We start from the raw sequence: 25,404 nt of genomic DNA, 5'->3' as shown, positions 1-25,404 counted from the left end.
TATTTACTACTCCTTATGTGGAAGTGAATCATCATAAAAGTCTTCATCCTCATTGTCTTCATATCAAGTAGGCTGAGGAAAAGGTTGAAGAGGTGGAGTTGATCTTGCAGTCTTAGGGGTGGCAGAGGTGAAAGAAAATCCATGCAAAAGTGGGCCCAGTAGTTCCAACTTCTATTGTTCAACTGTCATTTGTATTCTATATGCTTTCGTAAAGTATTTATTGACCACCTACTATGTGCTAGACATTGTTCTAAGTGAGTGGGATACACGAGTAATCAAGAAAGAAGAACTTGCCATTTTGCAACTTTACATTCTGACATGAAGAGACCATAATATAACAAACAAACAAGCCATTTTGCAACTTTACATTCTGACATAAAGAGACCATAATATAACAAACAAGCAAATTACAAACTATATTAAAAGATAATATATGCTATGGGAAAAAAGAAAAACTAGAAAAAGGTAAGGGGATTGTGAGTACTTGGGTGGCGACGGATGCAGGCTGCTATATTAAATAGGTTGTCTAAGTTAGACCTCATTAAGAAAGTGTTATCCAAAGAGTGGCTTTACATGAGGTAGGTCGTTTTGTGAATATATGAGGGCCAAGTGTTAGGAATGCTAGCCAGCCAGGGTTGCTGCACAAAATGAATAAACAAGGCAACTTAGGAGATGGTAATGGGCAGTCAGCTCTTGTAGGCAACTGCAAGCCCCTGTCTTTTACTTTGAGTAAAATGGAGGAACACTGGAACTTTTTGAGGAGTCACATGATCTGTATGACCTATATGTTTAAAGATGACCATGGCTACTCTGTTAAGGATAGATTGTAAAGATACTTGTATAGGAGCAGAGAGCTGGGTTGAAAGAAGATGACGACCTAGGCCAGGTAATAGCCCAGTTGAGAGAAAATGACGACTTAGGCCATTATAAGAGCCCAGTTGAGAGAAGGTGATGATTTAGGCCAGGGTCACAAGAGTTCTTTGTTCTAATTTTTAAAAAATTTTGGGGAAATACACATAAAATATTACTATATTTACCATTTTTAAGTATACAGTGTAGTGGTGGTGTTAAACACAGTCATAATGTTGTACAATCATCACTATCATCCATCTCCCTAACTCTTTTTATCCTCAAAACTGAAATTCTGTATCCACTGAACAGTAACTCTCCATTCATCCTGCTGCCAAAACCCTGGTGATTACCGTTCTACATTCTGCCTTTATGATTTTGACTACTTAAGTACCTCATATATAAGTGTAATCACACAGTATTTCTCCTTTTATGAATGGCATAATGTCCTCTTGGTTCATCCATGTTGCAGCATGTGCCAGGATTTCCTTTTTGTCACCTTCGATCTACTTGTGTCTTTGGATATAATGTGAGTCTCTTATAAATAGCATATATTTGAATCCTTTTTAAAAATCTATTCTGTCAATCACTTTTGATTGGAGAGTTTAAACTGTTTACATTTAAAGTAATTGCAGTTGGCCCTGCATATTCACAATTCCACATCTATTGATTCAGTAAGCCATAAATTTAAAAGAATTGAAAAAACAAAATATAATAATATGATAAAATAACACAAATAATATCCAATACAGTATAACAATAATTTACATAGTATTAGATATTATAAATTATATACATGGTATAAGTTATTATGAGTAACCTAGAGATCATTTAAAGTATATGTGAGAATTGCATAGGTTGTATGCAAATACTAGGCCATTTTAAATAAGGAAACTTGAGCATCTAAGAATTTTGGTATTTGCAGGGGGGTCCCAGAACAAATCCTCTGAAGATTTCAATGAAAAACTTTACTGATAAGGAGAAATTTACTTCTGTCATTTTGCTACTTGTTTTCTACATGTTTTATAGCATTTTTGTCCCTCATTTCTGGCATTATTGTCTTCTTTTATATTTAGTTCAGTTTTTTGTAGTGAAGTATTTAAATTCCTTTCACATTTCCTTTGTATATATTCTATAGCTATTTTCTTTGTGACTACCATGGGCATTACATTTAATATCTCAAAATTATAACACTCTAATTTGAATTTATACGAACTTAATTTCAGTGACACACAAAACTCTGCACCTTTACGGCTGTATACCTGTTTCCATTGTTGATGTCACAAAATTACATCTTTATATATTATATGCCCAAAAACATAAACTAATAATTATTTAAGTAAATTAATCTCTTTAATTATATTGTAAAAAGTGAAGTTACAATTTTACCAGCTTTTAAACCATTTAAAAATGTATTAGTCTCTTAAATATGTAGAAAATAAAAAAATGGAGCTACAAACCATTGTTAAGATAATACTAGCTTTTATAATTGCTCTTTACCTTTATTAAGATCTTTATGTCTTCATCTGGCTTCAAGTTACTGTCTAGTGTCTTTTAATTTCACCCTGAAGGACTCCCTGAAGCATTTCTTTCAGGGAAGGTCTAGTGGCAATGAACTCTCTCTGAGCTTTTGTGTGTGTGGGAATGTGTCAATGTACTACTTTTAAAGAACAGTTTTGCTAGATATAAGATTCTTGTTTGACAGTATTTTTGTTTTAGCACTTGAGATATATTTTCTCACTGCCTTCTGGTCTCTATAGTTTCTGATGAGAAATCTGCTGATAGTCTTATTAAGTATACCTGTGTGTAACAAGGTGCTTCTCTCTTGCTGCTTTCAAGATTCTCTTTGCCAAGGGATAATGGTTGGGAGATGGATAGTTACTACTGTGCTAACAGTTGAAATTGATCAAAATTAATGGCAATTTACTACTCATGGCTTCCCCTGGAATTTGCAATACTTCAATAGGCTTCAGTAGTTACAGAATAGTTACATCAGACAGATTCTGCAACTGCAATTGTTGTCTAGGTAAGAAGACAGATTTCTGGTGCCTCCTACTTCATCATCTTCTCACAGTCCCTTCTCATATTAATGATATATTTTGAACATAAGACTACTAAGTTTGCCTGGCACGTTGGAAAGAATGTACAGGAGAAAGAGAGGAGTGAAGGGGGTGTCCATGGTTTTTGACATGACCAAGTAAAAGGATCAGGTGCTGTCACCAGCTGAGACAGTGTAGATGACAGGTACAGTAGAAATGGGGTAAGAAGAATACTGGTTGAATCTGAGATGTCTAGATACCCACATGTTGATGTCAAGTGGGCAGCTTCAAGTAAGTAAGTCTTGGAGAGAGGTCTTGGCTGGATCAGAAACTTATGCAAGGGCAAGGTACATGTGACGTCACAAATGGAGTGTGAGTGTAGATAGAGAAGAGCACCACAGATAATCCCTAGGGAACTTCAATACTATTAAGTTGTGTGGAAGAGTAGAAACCAGCAAACTAGGCTGACAAATGCAAGCAGTTTTGCAACAGGAGATAAAAATAGTCTTGTCCTGGAAGCCAATGAAGACAATGATCAATAATAGTTAAAGACAGACTTTAATTCCTGTGATTTCTTTATTGCTACAGAGGCAAAAACAGCACCAGTGGAAACTTACAGGAATAAGGATCATATTTCAATGAGGAAATGGAAAAACTGAACAGCGATGTCTACTCAATATACTCAATAGTAGATCCAACTGATTTATGAGGCATTGAACTTTCTTTTCAATCCTAGAATTATTCATGTACTGATGAGTAGCGCAAATACTGTAGAAATGATTCCTAAATTGGGTAGAAGATTCAGCTGTATGACCTATGAGACACACTCCCAACTAATGAGTAGTTTATTTCTGCCTCACTTAACACCAGAGGAGAAATACGTCTGCTTTTCCATCTGTGGGCCTTTGAAATCTTAGCAGTCTGTGTCCACAATTATCTCAATGCCTCCTCAGATAAAAGAAAGTGAATTATACAATGGTTTAATGCAAAGAGGATCTTTGGTGCAGACAGACCCAGGTTCAAATGTTAACATGATCATTAATATATTGGGGGGCTTTAGGAAAGCCATTTACATATTTTTAAACCTTACTCTCTTCTTTAGAACATTCACAATGTACTTCAGAAAAGAAAATAGCAGTTCACTCTGCTTTTCTCAGTATCTGATATATACAGGGTAGTCATAAAAACTAATTCTCTTAAGTGTGAGGTCCCAGGTTTAAGGACTATTTTACAATGTTTTAAAGTTAGTCATTCCTCTAAGCTTGAGTTTTAGACTATGCTCTTAATTTAAGCACCATATCTATTCATAAACCAGAAATAAAACATGCATTGTTTTTTCATAAAGACAAAATTTGAATATGGTTTTTATATTCATAATAGATTTTGATGGGTTTTGGAGTCATGTTTGGGGTTAAATTTTCTACTGCACGTTTTAAGATATGATATGCTTAAATTATAATAATGAACTATATGATGTAATGAGATAAAGGCAACAGGCTATAAACTTACTGTTATTATTTTAGCAAGTTAGTTCCTATGAGAGTTTATATAAAATGGGAAGGATAGTATTATTAGAATTTTTGTGACAATCAAATGAGTCATATGTAAACACTGTAAGGTATCTGGCATATAGACAACACATAATAATTCTTAGTTTTAATTATTTGTTCCTCCATTCTAGGAAAAAAAGCTTCTACATAGAACGAGTTTTTCTACATTAATTGCTTTACATTAGCCCAAACTATTTTTAAAATGTCTTTATTATTAGGAAAATAACATTAATAGTAAATAATTCAAACAGCACAAAAATGCCTGCCATAAAAAGGGAACCCCCTTTTACTTCAAATTATCTGTCTTACATTTATTTATATGTAAATGTATGCACATGTATACACGTGCATGTATACCTTTTATACTCAAGGGGAACAAACTCATTTGTTTCATCTAACAATATGTATTTTTACAAATATATAATTCTAACATAAATTGCTAGATATGCAACTGCTTTCAAAAGTCTGTGCCTTTGTGATATTAATTAATTTTGCAAAATTGCCCTCTAAAATACTTGAGTCTATACTCTCTGACAAAGAGATTATGAAGTGAAATTTTCTGCATGCCCTAAAATCATTATTAATTATAATCCAAACTTGTCAGTCTGATAAAGAACAGAAGCATCTCAAATTAATCATAACTTGTATTTTTCTAAGAAGTAAGGTTCACATTTTTTTGAAATTTCCCTTACACTATACATGTGTGATAGGAACATTAGCTTCTTGTTCAATTAGAAATATGAATTTCTCTGTATAGAAAGGCATGGATTTTCTGTCATGTGTTTCAAATATTCATATAAATTTAGAATTTTCTTTTTGATTTTAGTAATTAATTATCAACATGACTTTCCTTGTACAGAAGTTTTAAATTTATGTTTTAAAATAATTTATTCATTTACGTATGGCTTCAGTAATTTCAATCATTTTTTTGGAAACGCTCTCCCCCAATTAAACTTTATGAAATAAAATTGCCCATAGCTCATTCTAGTACATTTGTTTATTTAGTTATATATTCATTGGCACTTAATTTTAATTGGACACAGAATTTATTTTGGTGTACCAGATAAGATAGGGATCTGGTCTTCCTTTTATTTTTTTTCTCCAATTGTCTTACTGGTTATCTCTCTAACACTTATTCAATAAATTATTTATTCACATTGTTGTTAATATATACTAATTATATGCATCCATGTTTATTTAATAAGGAATAGAAACTTGGTTTTATTAAATGCATTTTCTGATCTAAAAATTAGTGAATTTGTTTAAATATTTTTTTCTGTTTTCTTTTTTATTATTATTGTTATACTTTAAGTTTTAGGGTACATGTGCACAATGTGCAGGTTTGTTACATATGTATCCATGTGCCATGTTGGTGTGCTGCACCCATTAACTAGTCATTTAGCATTAGGTATATCTCCTAATGCTATCTCTCCCCCCTCCCCCCACCCCACAACAGTCCCCGGAGTGTGATGTTCCCCACCCTGTGTCTATGTGTTCTCATTGTTCGATTCCCACCTATGAGTGAGAACATGTGGTGTTTGGTATTCTGTCCTTGTGATAGTTTACTGAGAATGATGGTTTCCAGTTTCATCCAAGTCCCTACAAAGGACATGAACTAATCATTTTTATGGCTGCATAGTATTCCATGGTGTATATATGCCACATTTTCTTAATCCAGTCTATCTTTGTTGGACATTTGGGTTGGTTCCAAGTCTTTGCTATTGTGAATAGTGCCACAATAAACATACGTGTGCATGTGTCTTTATAGCAGCATGATTTATAGTCCTTTGGGTATATACCCAGTAATGGGATGGCTGGGTCAAATGGTATTTCTAGTTCTAGATCCCTGAGGAATCGCCACACTGACTTCCGCAATGGTTGAACTAGTTTACAGTCCCACCAACAGTGTAAAAGTGTTCCCATTTCTCCACATCCTGTCCAGCACCTGTTGTTTCCTGACTTTTTAATGATGGCCATTCTAACTGGTGTGAGATGGTATCTCATTGTGGTTTTGATTTGCATTTCTCTGATGGCAAGTGATGATGAGCATTTTTGCATGTGTTTTTTGGCTGCATAAATGTCTTCTTTTGAGAAGTGTCTGCTCATATCCTTCGCCCACTTTTTGATGGGGTTGTTTGTTGTTTTCTTATAAATTTGTTTGAGTTCATTGTAGATTCTGGATATTAGCCCTTTGTCAGATGAGTAGGTTGCAAAAATTTTCTCCCATTTTGTAGGTTGCCTGTTCACTCTGATGGTAGTTTCTTTTGCTGTGCACAAGCTCTTTAGTGTATTTAATTAGATCCCATTTGTCAATTTTGGCTTTTGTTGCCATTGCTTTTGATGTTTTAGACATGAAGTCCTTGCCCATGCCTATGGCCTAAATGGTATTGCCTAGGTTTTCTTCTAGGGTTTTTATGGTTTTAGGTCTAACATGTAAGTCTTTAATCCATCTTGAATTAATTTTTGTATAAGGTGTAAGGAACGGATCCAGTTTCAGCTTTCTACATATGGGTAGCCAGTTTTCCCAGCACCATTTATTAAATAGGGAATCCTTTCCCCATTGCTTGTTTTTGTCAGGGTTGTCAAAGATCAGATAGTTGTAGATATGTGGCATTATTTCTGAGGGCTCTGTTCTGTTCCATTGATCTATGTCTCTGTTGTGGTACCAGTACCATGCTGTTTTGGTTACTGTAGCCTGGTAGTATAGTTTGAAGTCAGGTAGCGTGATGCCTCCAGCTTTGTTCTTTTGGCTTAGGATTGACTTGGCGATGAGGACTCTTTTTTGGTTCCATATGAACTTTAAAGTAGTTTTTTCCAATTCTGTGAAGAAAGTTATTGGTAGTTGTATGGGGATGGCATTGAATCTATAAATTACCTTGGGCAGTATGGCCATTTTCACGATATTGATTCCTCCAACCCATGAGCATGGAATGTTCTTCCATTTGTTTGTATCCTCTTTTATTTCATTGAGCAGTGGTTTGTAGTTCTCCTTGAAGAGGTCCTTCATGTCTCTTGTAAGTTGGATTCCTAGGTATTTTATTCTCTTTGAAGCAATTGTGAATGGGAGTTCACTCATGATTTGGCTTTCTGTTTGTCTGTTATTGGTGTACAAGAATGCTTGTGATTTTTGTACATTGATTTTGTATCCTGAGACTTTGCAATATTTTTAAAAACTAAATTAATCTTGCATTCCTGAAATGAACTACATTTGAGTGTAATTTACTATGCTGATAGATGTGTGCTACTGAAATACATTGGTAATATTTTGTAATATTTCTTATTATTGTAAAATAGACATAGCATAAAATTTACCATTTTAACTATATTAAAAATATATCATTGTCATTATTATTTTTAGAGACTGGGTGTATATTACCTAGGTTGGACTTGAACTTCTGTGTTTAAGTGATCCTCCAGCCTTAGCTTACCAAGTAGCTGGGAAGTAGCTGCATGCCACTATACCTACCCCATTTTAACTAATTTTAAGTGCACGAATACATGGCATTAAGTACATTCACAATGTTATGCAACTATCCATTTCTAGAAGTTTTCATCATTCCAAACAAAAACTCTGTACCCATTAATGAATAATTTATCATTCCTTCCTCCTCACAATCCCCTGTAACCTCTATTCCACTTTCTGTCTCTATAAATTCGCCTGTTCTAGGAACTTCATGAAAGCAGAATCATATATTTGTTCTTTTTGACTGGTTTATTTTATTTAGTGTAATGTGTTCAATGTTCATCTATGTTGTAGAATGTAATAGAATTTCATTACTCTTTAAGGCTGAATAATATTTCATTATATGTGTATACCACATCTTATTTATCTACTAATTTGTTGAAGATATTTGGGCTGTTTTTATCTTTTGGCTGTTGTGAATAATACTTCTATGAACACTAGTGCTCAACACTTGGTAATATTTTACAGTTTTCAATTGGTATTCACAAGTGAGGTTGTTCTACAGTTTTATTTTTTGTGACATCCTTGTGAAACCCATATATTTTTAAGAAGGTTCTTTATAAAATGGCATAAATCTAAAATTGTGTATTACATAAATTTATCTTCACAATGGTTTACCTTAAAAATGAAAATAAAAGTTACTCCTAATTTCTCTACATGGATCTAAATGTCTTTCAACAAGTTGGTTGCAGTCAGGTCCTAACTTAATAAAAGTATTAATAATCCCTTATCTACATGTTTCTGGGTAAAAAGCATTAATTTTTACTTCCTTATTGCTCATAGAAAGTTTTATTTTTCTCCAAATCCCCCAAAATACAGTATTTAAGTTGATATCAAATTCACTTGCTTCCACTTTTCAAAATCAATAATAAAATGGAAATCCATTCCATTGATAATGCAATGTCTCTTGATTATAATGGTGATATTTCTTTTCTGATCTCTTAAACATCTGTCTACATAAAAAGCCACTCCTACTGCAACAACAAAAGAAACAGCAGAAGATCCATCTGTGCGCTAATGAGTGTAGAGAAGCTTACTGAAGGCTGAGTTAAACAAACAAACAAATGAACAAACAAGCAAATGAAGAATGGCAGGACTGTAGAGAGGGACATGAGATGAAAGATTTTTTGGCTGTCACAGGGCCCTAAAGAAAGAATACGGGTTTGGACATTTTTCAAAAAGCACCTGCATGTTAATGGTCATTTTGAAGCAGTCATCAGTTTTCCAGTTGAGGGTAAATGTGAAAATAAGAAGCAACCCTCCCAGATAAGGTAGAAAATATTGGCCTGAGGTATGAGAAGGGAAGGGCTAGGGGTTTTGTTGCAGAATGAAAACAACTAGTTAAAACAGGCTGAATATTCACTAGACCTAGAAAAGAAGGAGAGACTGGTATGATTTCAGGAAAATCACGGACATATTCGTAAGGGGTCATAAAAAATGATATGAGTAGAAGCACAACTAATTCAGAATTAGAAATGCATGACTCAATGTGGGATGAAAACATAAAAATTTAAAAAAATACAAAATGGAGAAATAATATTTGAAGTACATGGGACAGGCATTAATTAAAAGGATGGGTAATCAGAAAAGACAAATTCTAGACATAATACCACTGAAAATTTCTAAATTTTTCTAGGAAACAGGATTATTTCACATGCCATTCTATTGGAGAGAATATGGTCTGCAGCAATTTGAAATTTTTTTCCTCATAAAAATGTGAGTCAGTGTCATATCATTTTCTCAATTAAAATTTAAATTCACAAATGAGGAGTTGGGAAACCGATATGAATGAAACTGAAATCACAAAGCCCATCAAATCCTCTCTTCCATTTACTTTAGAAAAATAAAAAGCAATGCTGTGCAGTGGTCTGTGGTAAAGATAAAACAGGTTTAAGCTGTAAGCTACAGAGTGGCTTCTGAAAAACCATATTGCTTATAAAAATAGATGTGTTTCCAAGATTATGAGTGGTCATATTTGGCTTTGAGTCGTAGTTTCCATAGGAGTTGTAGTTTCCACATTTAGGAACTATTCTTAAATGATCTGATAACTACTTTAAAAGTCAGAAAAATCACACTCATCAAGTACTTGGACTTGGGTATTTCATCCTTTGATGTATAAAGAAGGAAACTCACACTCTGTGGGAAGACATGGCAGGTTGCAACCATGGATGAGACTTCTTCCAACCAGGCACAGAAGGCTTCCCCTTTTTCTGGGACTGAACAGAATACGAAGAAGTATAGAGCAAGTGAGATGGTTTTAAACACATTTTGGAACTTCAATTTTCTGCATTAATCTACATAAGAAATTGATTTGAAAACCAGCACAGGGGAATGTGGCTGCGTTTGATCTTAAAAAAGGCAAAATTTGGGGCAGATTTACACTCCTGGCATTATATTGCTTTAAAAAGTTGGCAGTAACTCAAGTCAAGAAATATAAAGTGGGCCTTGGGGCAAATTTAATTGAAGAAAAGGTCTGATGTATTTCACAGAATTCTAAAAGTACATCAAAGAGATATTTTTAAAGGCATTGAGAGGCTGAAGTGCCTAGGTGAACAAACAGGTACACCAGCAAGCAAAAAGTAGATACCCTCTTATAAGAGGAAGCCGCACATTCCAGTCCTCTAATGGTCTCTCAGTTTACCCAGACACGTGCCAAGCATTCCTTTTGCATGTTTAGCAGTAACAAAATATAGCACAGCTTGTGCCATTTAGGTATATCTTGGTTTATTAGATCCTACAATGCACTTTCACTGCATGCCTGAAAGAGATTGTATTATGACGCTGACTGTAAGATGCACTATAGGTGGAGATGTTAAAATTTGAAAGAAATGGTATATTCAACAACGAAACATAGTATGTGTGGAGGAGAAATAGCTAATGTTAAGAATAGTGTTTGTTCTCCAGTCATATATATATATATGTATACATGAATATAAATATATACATTTATATTTATCTATACATATATTTGTGTGTATATATACACATATATACATATATGTGTATATATGTATATGTGTACATATGTATATATACATATATGCGTATATGTGCACATATGTATATATGCGTATATATGTATATACGCATATATGTACATATGTATATGTATATATGTATATCTGTATATATGTATACGTATATCTGTATACGTATACACATATATGTATACGTGTATACATATGTACATATATGTATATGTGTATATGTACATATATGTATATATGTACATATATGTATGTGTATATGTACATATATGTATATATGTACATATATGTATGTGTATATGTACATACATGTATATGTGTATATGTACATACATGTATATGTATATATGCACATATATGTATATGTATATATGTACATGTATATATGTACATGTATGTATATGTATATATGTACATGTATGTATATGTATATATGTACATATATGTATATGTATATATGTATATATGTACATATATGTATATGTATATATGTACATATATGTATATGTGTATATGTATATATGTACATATATGTCTGGGTAAATATACACACATATATGTGTATATATACGTATATACACACATATATGTGTATATATATGTATATACACACATGTGTATATACATATATACACATACACATATATATGTATATACACACATATGTGTATATACATATATACACATACACATATATATATATATGTGTATATATATTTCTTTTTAACTGCTCCTTGCAAAGCAGGGCTAATAGGCAGTGCACCTAGAATCAGCCTCCAGAGTCTTTTATATGAATGTCTTAGGAATATGGAGGAACATATTGACACATGTTGCCTTTGTAGAGGCTTAACTATCAAGAAATAATTGGGAATTCGGTCAAAATGGTGGACTAGAAGCAAGAAGCTCATGTGTACTGCTCTCATGGACAGGAAAGAAAAGGGCTAGTGAACACTCACCCAACAAGCTGATCACTTAAGAAATCGCTTTGGGATCCATTGAGGCAGGAAGAGGACACAGCAGGGAAGAACAAAGCTGGGCAGTAGCCCGTGTGGAATCAATGTGTAGCCAGGAGAAGCTCCCCATATGGGAAAGGGTAAGTAAGTAGGAGTCCCATGGGAGATTCACACTCTCTTGACAGGGACCTGTGCAAGACTGGGGAAGGGAAAGCGCCCTGGCCCCACTACGTTACACCACACACTTCTAAAATGAGGCAGAGAGCTACCAGTAGTTTTGGTAAAGGTAAGTCTCAAGTCCACAGAGGCCTCTGAAGCCTTGGACCCTGGAACAGACTAGCACCAGTGCCATAGCCCTGATGGAAGCCACAGTTGCAATGTGTGGGAGCAGTAAGATTGATCCATCCACCCTCACCAGACAAAGCTTGGGGCCAGCTTCTGGCCCAGTGGTCCCTCTTCTGCTTGAACTCAGCTGGCAGGTACAGTCTTAGAAAATACCCAGATAGCAGGGCAGGTGACTTCACCTACCCCGAACACTGGTAGCAATGTGCGCCACGCCTGCTAGATCTTTTAGCCCACTGTCTTACTTCTGTCCAAAATGTGTGGGAAGGCACAATCATGTGTTCCCTGGGGAAGCATCCAGACAGTCGTCTGAACCCACCCACTCCCGCAGCACCTAGCTGAGTGGGACCTGCTGGCTTGGTTGGTGACTAAGCAGGGAGGAGCCTTCACTGAAAGAAGTGAGACACCTGTGTTCACAGGCTGGTGGAGGATCAGGACATGTCTCCCTCCACAGGGCCAACCACAGCCTGTCTGCAGACCACTGCCACTACCTGAGAAAGCCCCATGGACCAAAACATCCAGCAAAAGAAACGCAGGGATGGAGCTTGATTGAAGGGGGCTCCTCCAAGGCCTGGGAGCAGACTACGTGAGTGGGCCAACCCTCTCCTGAGCATCACAGAGAACTACGGCTAACTGTGCCAAAAAACAGAAGAGCCACGCAGCAGAGTAAGAGCCTATCTGCGGGCTAGCACTCTTAAGTGCCACCTACTGGACTGTGGCCAAAAAATACAGGACTGAAATATTTTGTCAGGATATCCCAGCCAACACATGTGCACCCTGCAATACCACTATGGCTGCTGGCACATGAGAACAACCATGGATCCCACTGCCACCACCCTGACGAAGCACTTCAGCTGGCACTCCCTATCAAACAGTTGTGGCCACAAACCAGGATCACGTTAGCCTCCCCAGCACAGCAGGTTCCTAACCTCAAGGGGCCAGAGAACAAAAATGGGGACCTGGTACCAGCCCACTCAGCGTAAGAGCATGTAGCTCAGGAGGGCAGAACTGAGCCATGGCCCCCTGAAATACTCCAGAATCAAAGCCAGTTGACTGAACCCGCCTTATACCAAAGTCAAAATGCCAAGGGCATCAAAGAAGATAAATGCAAAAAAAAAACAAACCCCAACCAAAGGACAGTGACTTCAAATATTAAAGGACCATTGACCCACGCAGAGAGAAAGAACCAGTGTAAGAATGCTGGCAACTCAAAAAACCAGAGTGTCTTCCTACCTCCGAGTAACTTAATTAGTTCCCCAACAATGGTTCTTAACCAGGCTGAACTGGGTGAAATGGCAGATATAGAATTCAGGGTATGGATTGGAATGAAGATCATAGAGATTCAGGAGAAAGTCAAAATCCAATCCAAGGAATCTAAGGAATACAATAAACCAATACAGAGAATAAAAGATGAAGTGGCCATTTAAAGAAAGAACCAAGTAATCTGATAGAGCTGAAAAATGGACTACAAGAATTTAATAATACAATCACAAGTATTAACAACAGAATAGACCAAGCTGAGGAAAGAATCTTAGAGCTCAACACTGTTTGTCCAAATCCACTCAGTCAGGCAAAAACAAAGAAAAAAGAATAAACAAATATGAACAAAACCTCTTATAATACGGGAGTATGTAAAGAGATCAAAACTACAACTCACTGGCATCCCTGAAAGACAGAGAGAGAGAAAGCAAGCAACTTGGAAAATGTATTTGAGGATAGTGTCCACAACAATGTCCCCAGCCTGGCGAGAGGCCAATATCCAAATTCAGGAAATGCAGAGAACCACTGTAAGATACTATAGAAGATGACCATCCCCAAGACACATAGTCATCAGATTTTCAGTCAAAATAAAATAAAAGATATTAAAGGCAGCTAGAGCGTAGAGGCAGGCTACCTACAAAGGAAACCCAATCTGGCTAACAACAGTCCTATCAGCAGTAACCTTGTAAGCCAGAAGAGATTGAGGGCCTATATTCATCATTCCTAAAGAAAATAAACTACAACCAATAATTTCATATCCTAGCAAAATGAGCTTCATAAGCAAAGGAGAAATAAGATTCTTTTGAGATAAGCAAATGCTAAGGAAATTCATTAATACCAGACCTGCCTTACAAGAGGACCTTAATAGAATACTAAATATGGAAACAAACGACCATTATGCACCACCACAAAAACACACTTAAGTACATAGACCATTTACACTATCAAGCAACTACACAATCAAGTCTGCATAATAACTACCTAATAACATGATGATAGGATCAAATCACACATATCCAAACTAACCTTGAATATAAATGGGTGAAATGCCCCAACTAAAAGGCACAGAATGGCAGATTGGATAAAAAAGCAAGACCCAACTGTATGTTCCTTCCGTCTCACATGCAATGACATCCATAGGCTCAAAGTAATACAGTGGAGAAAAATCTACCAAGCAAATGGAAAGCAAACAAACAAACCAAAAAAACCAAAAATCAGGGGTTGCTACTCTAATTTCAGACAAACAAACTTTAAGCAAACAAAAATCAAAAGAGAAAAAGAAGTACATTATATAATAGAAGGGCTCAATTCAACAAGAAGACTTAATTATCCTAAGCATATATGCATGCAACATAGGAGTACCCAGATTAATAAAGCAAATTCTTAGAGGCCTACAAAGAAACCTGGATAACCACACAACAATAGTGGGAGACTTCAACACACCACTGACAGTACTAGACAGATCATCGTGGCAGAAAACCAGCAAAGATATTCAGAACCTGAACTCAACACTTGGCTAAATGAACCTAATGACATCTAAAGAACTCTCTACCCCAACATTTCAGAATATATATTTCTCTCTGCACATGGCACTTTAAAATCGGCCACACAATTGGCCATAAAACAGTCCCCAGCAAACTGAAAAACAAACTGGAATCATACCAAGCATGCTCTCAGCCCACAGCACAGTAAAAATACACATCAATGCTAAGAAGATGGCCCAAACCACAGAATTACATGGAAATCAACCTGCTCCTGAATGACTTCAGAGTGAACAATGAAATTGAGGCAGAAATCAAGGATTTCTTTGAAACTACTGAGAACAAAGATATAACATACAAGAATCACTGGGACACAACTAAAGCCTTATTAATAAGAAAGTTTATAGTGCAAAATGCCCATATCACATAACTAGGAAGATCTCAAATTAGCAATATAACATGACACCTAGAGGAAGTAGAGAAACAAGAGCAAACCAACATCAAAGCTAGCAGAAGACAAGAAATAAACAAAACCAGGCCTGAACTGAAGGAAGTTGTAACATGCAAGAGACAAATGTTCACATCCAGGAGTTGGTTCGCTGAAAGAGTAAATAAGATAAACCACTAGCTAGACTAACAAAGAAAAAAAAAAGAGATGATCCAAATAAACATAAAGAAATAACAAAGGGGACGTTATCACTTTAGGGATCCCACAGAAATACAAAAACCTTCAGAGACTATTAAAAACACCTCTATACACACATGCTAGAAAACTTGGAAGAAACTAGTAAATTCCTGGACACATACAACCTCCCAAGATAGAACAAGGGAGAGACTGAATCCCTGAACAGACCAATAATGAGTTCCAAAATTGAATCAGTAATAAACAGACTGCCAACCAGAAAAAGCCCAGGACCAGTTGGATTCACAGCCAGATTTTACCAGATGTATAAAGAAGAGCTGGTCCCATTCCTACTGAAACTATTCCAAACTCTAATTCATTCTATGAGTCCAGCATCATCCTGATACCAACACCTGGAAGAGACACAAAGAAAAATATTAAAACTTCAGGCCAATATCCTTGATGAACATAGATGCAACAGTCCTCAACAAAATACTAGCAAACCAAATCCAGCAGCGGATTAAAAAGCTAATATTCCACAATCAAGTAGGTTTTATCCCTGAGATGCAAGGTTGGCTTAACATATGCAAATCAATAAATGTGATTATTCACACAAATTAAACTAAAATCAAAAACCATATGATCTTTTAAATAGACACACAAAATTATTTCAATAAAATTCAACATCCCTTCATGTTAAAAACCCTGAACAAACTAAGCATTGAGGGAACACACTTCAAAATACTAAGAGCCATCTATGAAAAACCCACAGCCAACATACTGAATGGGCAAAAGCTGGAAGCACTCACCTTCAAAACCAGAACAGACAATGATGCCCTCTCTCACTACTCATATTCAACATAATACTGGAAACCCTGGCCAGAGAAATCAGGCAGGAAGAAGAAATAAAAGACATGCAAATAGAAAGGCAGAAAGCCAAACTATCCTTATTTTCAGATGATATGATATTGTACCTACAAAGCCCCATAGTCTCTTCTCAAAAGCTCCTAGATCTGATAAGGAACTTCAACTAAGTTTCAGGATATAAAATCAATGTACAAAAATCAGTAGTAGCATTTCTATACACCAACATCAAAGCTGAGAATCATATCAATAACGCAATCCCATTCACAATGGCCACAAAAAAACTAGAAATACAGTTAAACAAAAAGGTGAAAGATCTCTATAATGAGAATTACAAAACACTGCCTGAAAGAAATCAGACAAGACACAAACAAATGAAAAAACATTCCATGTTCATAGATAGTGAAAGAATCAATATTTTTAAATGGCCATACTGTTCAAAACAATTTACAGATTCAATCCCATCCCTATAAAACTACCAATGATATTCTTTACAGAATTAAGAAAAACTATTCTAAAATTCATATAGAACAAAAAAAAAAAAAAGAGTCCAAATAGCCAAAGCAATCCTAAGCAAAAAACAAAGCTAGAGGCATCACATTACCTGACTTCAAACTATACAACACTACAATAACCAAAACAGCATGTTATTGGTACAAAAACAACCACCTAGACCAGTGGAACAGAATAGAGAACCCAGAAATAAAGTCACACATGTACAATCACCTAATCTTCTACAAAGTCAAAAAAACAAAAACAAAAACAAAACAAATAAACAACAATAAAAAAAAACAGGCAATGAGGATAACTAGCTAGCTATATGCTGAATATTGAAGCTTACATTTTCTTCATACTAGTTACAAAAATCAACTCAAGATGGATTAAAGACCTAGATGTAAAATCCAAAACTATAAAAACTTTGGATGATAAACCTAGGAAATACCATTCTGAAAATAGCCCCTGGCAAAGATTTCATGACAAATATACTAAATTCAATTGTAACAAAAACAAAAGTTGACAAATGGGGCCTAGTTAAACTAAAGAGCTTCTGCACAGCAAAAGAAACTATTGATAAACATACAATCTACAGAATGGGAGAAAATATTTGCAAACTATGCATCTGACAATGTTCTAACACGCAGCATCTATAAAGAATATAAAAAATTAACAAGGAAAAAACATTCCCATTAAAAAGTAGGCAAAGTACATGAACAGTCACTTTTCAAAAAACATACATGTGGTTAAGAAGCATATGAAAAAATGCTTAACATCACTAATAATTATACAAAATGCAAATCAAAAGCACAATGAGATACCACCTCACACCAGTCAGAATGGCTATTATTAAAAAGTCCAAAAATAGCACATGCTGGTGAGGTTGCCAAGAAAAGGAAATGCTTATACACTGCTGGTGAGAATGTAAATTTTATCAGCCACTGTGGGAAGCAGTTTTGCAAATTCTCAAAGAACTTAAAACAGAACTATTATCTGACCCAGCAATCCCATTGTAGGATATATACTCAAAGGAATATAAATCATGCTACCATAAAGACACATGCACACATATGTTCATGACAGCACTATTCATAACAGCAAAGACACAGAATCAACCTAGATGCCCATCAATGGTAGACTGGATTTTTTAAAAATGTGATACGTATACACCATGGAATACTACGCAACCATAAAAGAAGTTATCATGTCCTTTGCAGCAATACAGATGGAGGTGAAGGACATTATCTTAAGTGAGCTAATGCAGGAACAGAAAACCAAATACTGCATGTTCTCACTTGCAAGTGGTAGCTAAACATTCAGTACACATGGACACAAAGAAGGGAACAATAGATACTGGGGTCTACTTGAGGGTTGAGGGTGGGAGTAGGGTGAGAATGGAAAAACTACCTAACAGGTACTATGCTTATTACCTGGGTGAGGAAATAATCTGTACACCAAATCCCCATGACATACAATTTACCTATATAATAAACCTGTGCATGTACCCATGAAACTAAAATGAAAATTAAAAATAAGTAATTGCTGTGATTCTGAAACATTTGCAAATGCAACATCTATTTCTCTATTAATCTCTTTTGCAAATAAATTTTATTGTGTATTTTAGAGGTACACAAAATTATATTATGGGATACATATACAAAAAAAGTTACTTAAGTGAAGCAAATTAACATACTCATCATCTGAATAGTTGCCCATTTGTTTTATTTGCTTTTGTAGGCAAAAGCAGTTAAATTCTACTCATTTAGTATGAATCACAAATATGTCTATTAGTTTTATTATAAAAATATAAAGTCAAATAAGAAACACTGCTCAAAATAATTTAATATTATAAGACGACATATTTCCCCAAGTTAAATTACTAAATGTAAAGCACCAGGACTACATAAATCATTCTTAAAGAACATTTTTATAATTTTTATAAATTAAATTTTAAACTTCATTCAATTTCTTGTAGTATTCAACTAAGTCAGCAAATTAACTTGAAATTGGAGAGTAACTGAAACACAATCTATCCAAAAAAAGTCATGTAGTAAAGTCTTGAGAGGGCCATTTCCCCAAGAATTCCCATAGTCATTTATTGCTCTTTGAGAGGACTGTGTCATCATCACATTAATTATTGGTACAAACAGACAGCAGTTGTCAAGGGGAGAAATGGTTCTGAGAGAAAGTTGTATAAAGCAAATCTTTCACCAGTGTGGCCCCCTGAAGGATAAATCACTTTTTTATTATAAAACATTAAACTTTAAATCCATAAATACTGTTGTGTTCTGCTTAACAGCTCATATTACACCACATCACACATTTTATGGCTCATAAATGTACATCAAATACAGCTCAAGTTTAGTGATCATAATCTTAACTCTATCTCACTGATATTTTTCTAAGAAGTGGACAATGAACAGCAGGAAAAAAATCACAACTTTTGTAATAAAATATGGTTTGTTTTCAAAAGATTACTAAATATAATAAGATATAGTTTGTTTACAAAATATTATGATTTATTGTTGTACTATAGAAACAAGAACAAGGTAGGTCAACTTTGATAAGTGAGTATAATCTGCTTCTCAGAATTTCACTCTTTTTCTATAAAAAAGCTCTAAAGTTCTCTTATGTGTGATAATTAGGTGAAATGAATATTCCTTTAAAAATAAAGGAGTTTGGCAGGCTATTAATAATTTAAAGAAATGGTAAATTTTCTCAAGCATGAATTGTTATTTGAGACTATTCCATAAAACTATTATATTAACCATCGGGTGTTATCATTTTTCACATTCTTCCACATTTAACATGAAAAAGTAACGCAAATACGTGGGCATGATCAGTCAAGTTCAAAATGTAATGGTTCACCAAAAATGAAGAATCTAAAATTATAGTAACTTCACTAAAGATTTCCATCTATAACAGAAGCATGACCTTGAGCAATTCATACTTTTTCAGACACCTCATCTATAAAATAAAAGTTTTATATATTCTGTGATTTCCAAGATTAGTCCCAGCCTAAGCATTCCATGATTTTAAAAATTATAAGAGAGACAATAGTTTGCTGGTGATCCATGGTCCACGGCAGTTAAGAATAAGCAGTTTTATCGTTAGAGCATTTTCTTATACATTACAAAATAAAACTTCACACAAAAATTTGAAATCATAGAATATTCTTATTTCGGTATTCATCATTCTAAATCAAACATAGATCCAGTAATAATCAGCATAAAACCACTCATATGGGAACTTGAAGAGCCATCAAGAGTTTAAATGCCTTACATACCTTGCCAGCTTAATTTGATAGAGACTATAGAACTACATTTTTATTTAGAAGCAGGTATTAAGTCTGTCATTGACTTTCCCATACCCGGAGATAAAAATATGTTATTCCAAGAAACACCATCAAGTTATACCATATTTAACTGTATGATTTATGAAAAGAAACTATTCAAGACTATAACTGGTTAATTGATCAAGTGAAAAAGGACACATTATTCTCTATACTCCAACATATTTCTACCTTACTTCACTACTATGCAAATTTTTCATGTATATTTCTAAGACTGCCCAGTTTAATATTCAAGAGAACATGATTATAAAGCAAATCTAATAAAGTTTATTTTAAAAACATATACCTATGTAACACAGCTTTCTTGCAATAGAGTTTAGCTCAAAAAAAATTTGCATGCCCAAAACACTTCATCTCAAAGATAAATTTTATGGTTTTCTGGGCTTTAACAATTTTATCCCTGTTTGAAATAATTATAGACAAAGCATCTAGTTAATTATATTTACTAAAGTTTATCATATTAGAAGACAATTGGTAAACCAGAGCATTTATTTCTGTAATCGTTACTATTAGGATAATTACATGGTCCTTGCTTCACATTCACTCTTCAGAAAGTAAATTATCAGCTTGAATCTTTGAGTTTACATTTTAGTTTCCTCCATTCATTTGACCAAAAAAACCCCTCTGTTTACCCATTGAAGTGTATGAATATAATTGATAAAACCATGCCACTGAATGCTATCTTTTATAATCAATGATCTACTGGTGAAAAAATAGCTTAAAGAAAGATGTAACATTCAGAACGATATCATAATTATTTTATGAATAAACTTTGATTATAGAAGACTATAGGTTATAATCTAAGAGTCTAATAACCACCATGTGATTTTCTTAGATATATTAGTAATAATTCCCTGCTGATTTTCTAATGTTACATATTTAGTATCATTAACTCTACTCCATTTTATAATAATGATATACACTTTAACATGAACCAAACATAATCAAGTGGGTGTAAATATTTGGAAAAACTGATATATCATTTATATTTTGAATAAATGATTAAAATATCTGATTATGCCTCCTACATTCACAGAACAAAAATGCTGTAGCCTTCAGTTGAAAATTAGCCTCATCATTGCACTTTCAAGTTTTCCTTCCCCTATGTCAATATCACGTGCTTGCATATACTTACATTATGAAGTTTCAAATATTTACTTTATAAAAGTCAATAAGTAAAATATCATCTTATTTTATCATTTTTAAATCAATTCTATGAGAACAATGTATATATGGTAGTACCTTTGGATATTGCTTGACAGGAATAAGTACTCTTTCCGAGAGCTTTATGTTTTTGTTGCTGATGACATCAAGATACTTCTTTTCTTCATCTTCCTTTTTTCCATCAGAACCTTGAAACTTTTCAATTTCTGGAAGAAAATCACAAGAAGAAAACAAGTGAAATGAGGAACAATGTTACCATAAATATGCTGAAAATGTTATCATAAATAATATTCATATTACTCCTCTTCTCAAATAAGATTTTGATGAATATCGATAAAAGGCCTGAAACAGCATCTCACTAACAGTTATGTGAATGCTGCTACTGTATGTAAGAGAACCTCTGTCAACTCAAACTAAAAAGCGATAATTGAAGATGTGACTGTGGCTTCTGTGAAAAAATTGATGAATTTAATTAATTTTTAATATCTTCAAACACAGTAAAAAGGTAATATATGTCCTTTGACTATTTAAATTATTTTAGCAAACTTAATTTTTTCCAGGAGCATTAAATAGAACAAAATACATTTTAAGGATATATGCTTTATTTTTACTCAGAATTATTCCTAAGAAAATAAAAATAATTAAAATGGTAATTATTCAGTTAGCTAAAATAGGTAGTAAAGAGAAATTGCATGATATTTCACAAAGAATTATAGAAAAGTCATATAAATGATTAAATCTATAAATGCTAACATTCATATTCATCAGTAAGATATTATCTATATAGGTGTTTAAGAAAAACATTAGAATATTACAAAATTTGATATTTTGGAGCATACTTATCCACTCCTTCATTTTTGAATTAATTTATTCCATAAAAAATGTTAAATCTCTACTAGATACCAGAAATACAACAGAAAACAATAAAATGTCTCTGTTTTTATAGACTATATTCTAATGTGGAAAATGAACAGTGAGAAAATGAATATATGGGCACACATACAGTTATGGCTGGGGGCAAATAATAAACACAATATGCTGTTAAGAATACAAAGGAGACTCAAGCAGTGGCTATTACTTCAGATTTGAAGGGTGATATTTGATCAAAGCCCTGAATGGCAGAGAAGAACAAGCCATGAGAAGACTGAGAAGAGCTTAACAGTCTGATGAAAAACAAGCTTTAGTTGCTCTTGGAATAGCAAGAAGCAAGAAAGCCTGTGTGGCTGAAGAATAGTGAATGTGGAAAAAAGGCTTGATAAGTGATTATAGGACAGATCATCTAAGAACTTATAGAATACACGATGTTTTCTGCTTTATATTGTGACTGTAATGGTAAGCCTCTGGACTACTTTGAAGAATAAAGGAAGGCAGCCACATTGTATTTTTATTTTTAAGGATACATAGTATGTAACATGCAAAATCAATCACAGCAGAAGGCAAGCAAACAAGAAAACCAACTTACATTTGTCTAGTTGAGAAACGACGCTGACAAAGTAGGAATGAGATGTTAAAAGACTGTGTAGTTACAACTAGAGTCATCTCATGCAGTGCACTATGTAAAATAAGTGTTTTGGAGAATTATTAAAAATTCATTTAAAAATTACCTTTATGTTTTTTATATAGTTATTATTATGACCATAACATAATCAGTAAATATTTCTTTTTGTTCTTTGCTCTTGGTCAATGTACTAAAATACTAACTAAATTAAGATAAGAACGTGACAGTGTTTTACTTTTGCTATGGATAGAACAAAACATTCTATTTTTGTTATTTCGGAGTAGAGAAAAGGTGATGATAGTTATTAAGTATGAACACGTTTCATATAAATTTATTTATATTGCATTTTACAACAATTATCTTTTAAAGGTCTGACTACTTCTAAAGGTAAGGGGAATATATATTTTATCTAATAGTTTTGTTCTTTGTTATTCTATCTTTAACTAACATTTTTTCCCAAAATGTTTTCAAATGGCTTAAAGAAAAATTCCTAAGACATTTCAATTAGTAATCTTTTCGCATACTATTTATTTGGGCTGTGTGGAATTTAAAACAATTATTTTGGAGTAATATTACATTACTTACCCAGGTAGTACCTGAGTGAAATCTACACTGCATAATTTTTATGAAGTCATTTATAATCAACTGATCAGTTACATGGTACAATTTCTCTAAAGACAAGTATCTTGAAATAAAATGAATTGTTTGAAAATAAGTTATATGTCTATAATTTCTACTCAGTGTGATAACATCAGATTCCTATATTCTACATGGAAGTATTAACAAGTCATTTTAACCAACTGACTCTTTAAACTGAAAATCACTTTATTCCAACCTTTCAATCCCTTATATAATGATTACAACCAGAGTTATGATAACTGCAAAGAAAATCCATTCATCATGTCCTCTGATACCAAGAATAAACTTTTGATCACTGCCCTATGGGTGTATGCACCTACATAATGTCATACTTTGTAGCTTGCTGAGGTAATTGTAATGTGGAACACAGTGAAGAAGCTGACTCAATTCCTGATCTATAATACATATGGCTTCTCCCTTGTTACTTTTTCATAAAAATAAATTGAATTTGTCTGAAATTATTTGCTATCCACAAAACTACTACCTTAGGCTTTTTTAGACATTTGCAATTTGATCAGGCCAGTATTAATTCTAACAACCTTTCCATCAAGAAATGGAGTTAAATGAAATAGCATTTCCACTGCTATTTCTGTTCAATTCTACCATTTTCTTCTGAAGTTTTTTGGTATTATTTTGCCCTCCTAATACTTTCAGGGAGTTATCTTGTCTTCTTTGGCATATCTCCATGACTAATAGATCAATACTTGTATTTGTCAAATGCATAGTAACAAAATGGTATATGCCAAACTTGCCTGAGTTTAAAACCAAAGAAAGCTTCATCCATGTCTCTGCAAAGGACATGAACTCATCATTTTTTATGACTGCATAGTAAACCATCATTCTCAGCAAACTAACGCAAGAACAGAAAACCAAACACCGCATGTTCCAGAGATCCAGAAAAATGTGGGGATGTCCCGTCTTACAACTTCTATTCAACGTACTACTGGAAGACCTAGCCAGAGCAATTATGCAAGGGGAAAAAAAGGCATCCAAATAAGAAAAGTAAAAATAAAGACATATGTTTGCAGTTGACATGATCTGATATGCAGGAAACCCCTAAAGACTTCACGTAAAAACTATTAGAACTAATAAGTGAATTCAGTAAAGTTGCAAAATATAAAATCAACATCCAAAAATCAGTTCCATTTCTATATACTAGCAACAAACTATCCAAAAAAGAAATTAAGAAAACAATCTTATTTATAATAGCAGCAGAAAGAATAAAACACTTGGGAGTAAACTTAGTTAAGCTGGTTAAAGACTTGTACACTGAAAACCAAAAGCATTGATGAAATAAATCAAATAAGACAAAAATAAATGAAAAGACATTTTATAGATTGGAATAATTAATATTGTTAAAATGTCCATAATACCCGAATAACCTAAAGATTCAGTTCAATCTCTGTCAAAATCCCAACGACATTTTTTACAAAAATAGAAAAAATAATCCCCAAATTTATATAAAATGATAAAAGAACTTCAAATGGCCAAAGTAGTTTTGAGAAAACACACAACTGGAGACATCACACTTCCCAATTTCAAAATATATTGTAAAGTCATAGTAATCAAAACAGTATTATACTGGCATAAAAACAGAAATATAGACTAGTGGAACATAATAGGGAGCCCAGACATAAATCTATACATGTATGTTCAATTGTTCTTTAACACAGGTGCCAGGAATGCATAAGGGAGAAAAAAAGTCTCTTCAATAAATAGTGTTGAGAAAACTGGATGTCCACATGCACAACAATAAAACTGGACCTTTCTCTTACACTGCACAAAAAAAAATCAACTCAGTACCCAGAATGTGATGTTCCCCTTCCTGTGTCCATGAGTTCTCATT

At 33.9% G+C, this 25,404-nt stretch overlaps 1 protein-coding gene across 8 annotated transcripts in view; it reads right to left on the bottom strand.

The window, feature by feature from the left end:
- The window catches only part of KHDRBS2 (KH RNA binding domain containing, signal transduction associated 2), a 678,514-nt gene that overhangs the window by 536,252 nt on the left and 116,858 nt on the right, over window positions 1-25,404 (bottom strand). For all 8 annotated transcript variants that reach the window (XM_032154521.2, XM_058435364.1, XM_058435367.1 and 5 more), the window contains exon 2: window positions 21,500-21,627. In XM_032154521.2, the coding sequence (XP_032010412.1) occupies window positions 21,500-21,627 (128 nt within the window). The remainder of the gene's footprint in view (window positions 1-21,499; window positions 21,628-25,404) is intronic.

Source organism: Hylobates moloch, unplaced genomic scaffold, assembly GCF_009828535.3.
Source record: "Hylobates moloch isolate HMO894 unplaced genomic scaffold, HMol_V3 SCAFFOLD_2, whole genome shotgun sequence".
Taxonomy (NCBI): domain Eukaryota; kingdom Metazoa; phylum Chordata; class Mammalia; order Primates; family Hylobatidae; genus Hylobates; species Hylobates moloch.
The sequence above is the reverse complement of the archived record's forward strand: the minus strand, read 5'-3'. Positions and strand labels throughout refer to the sequence as shown.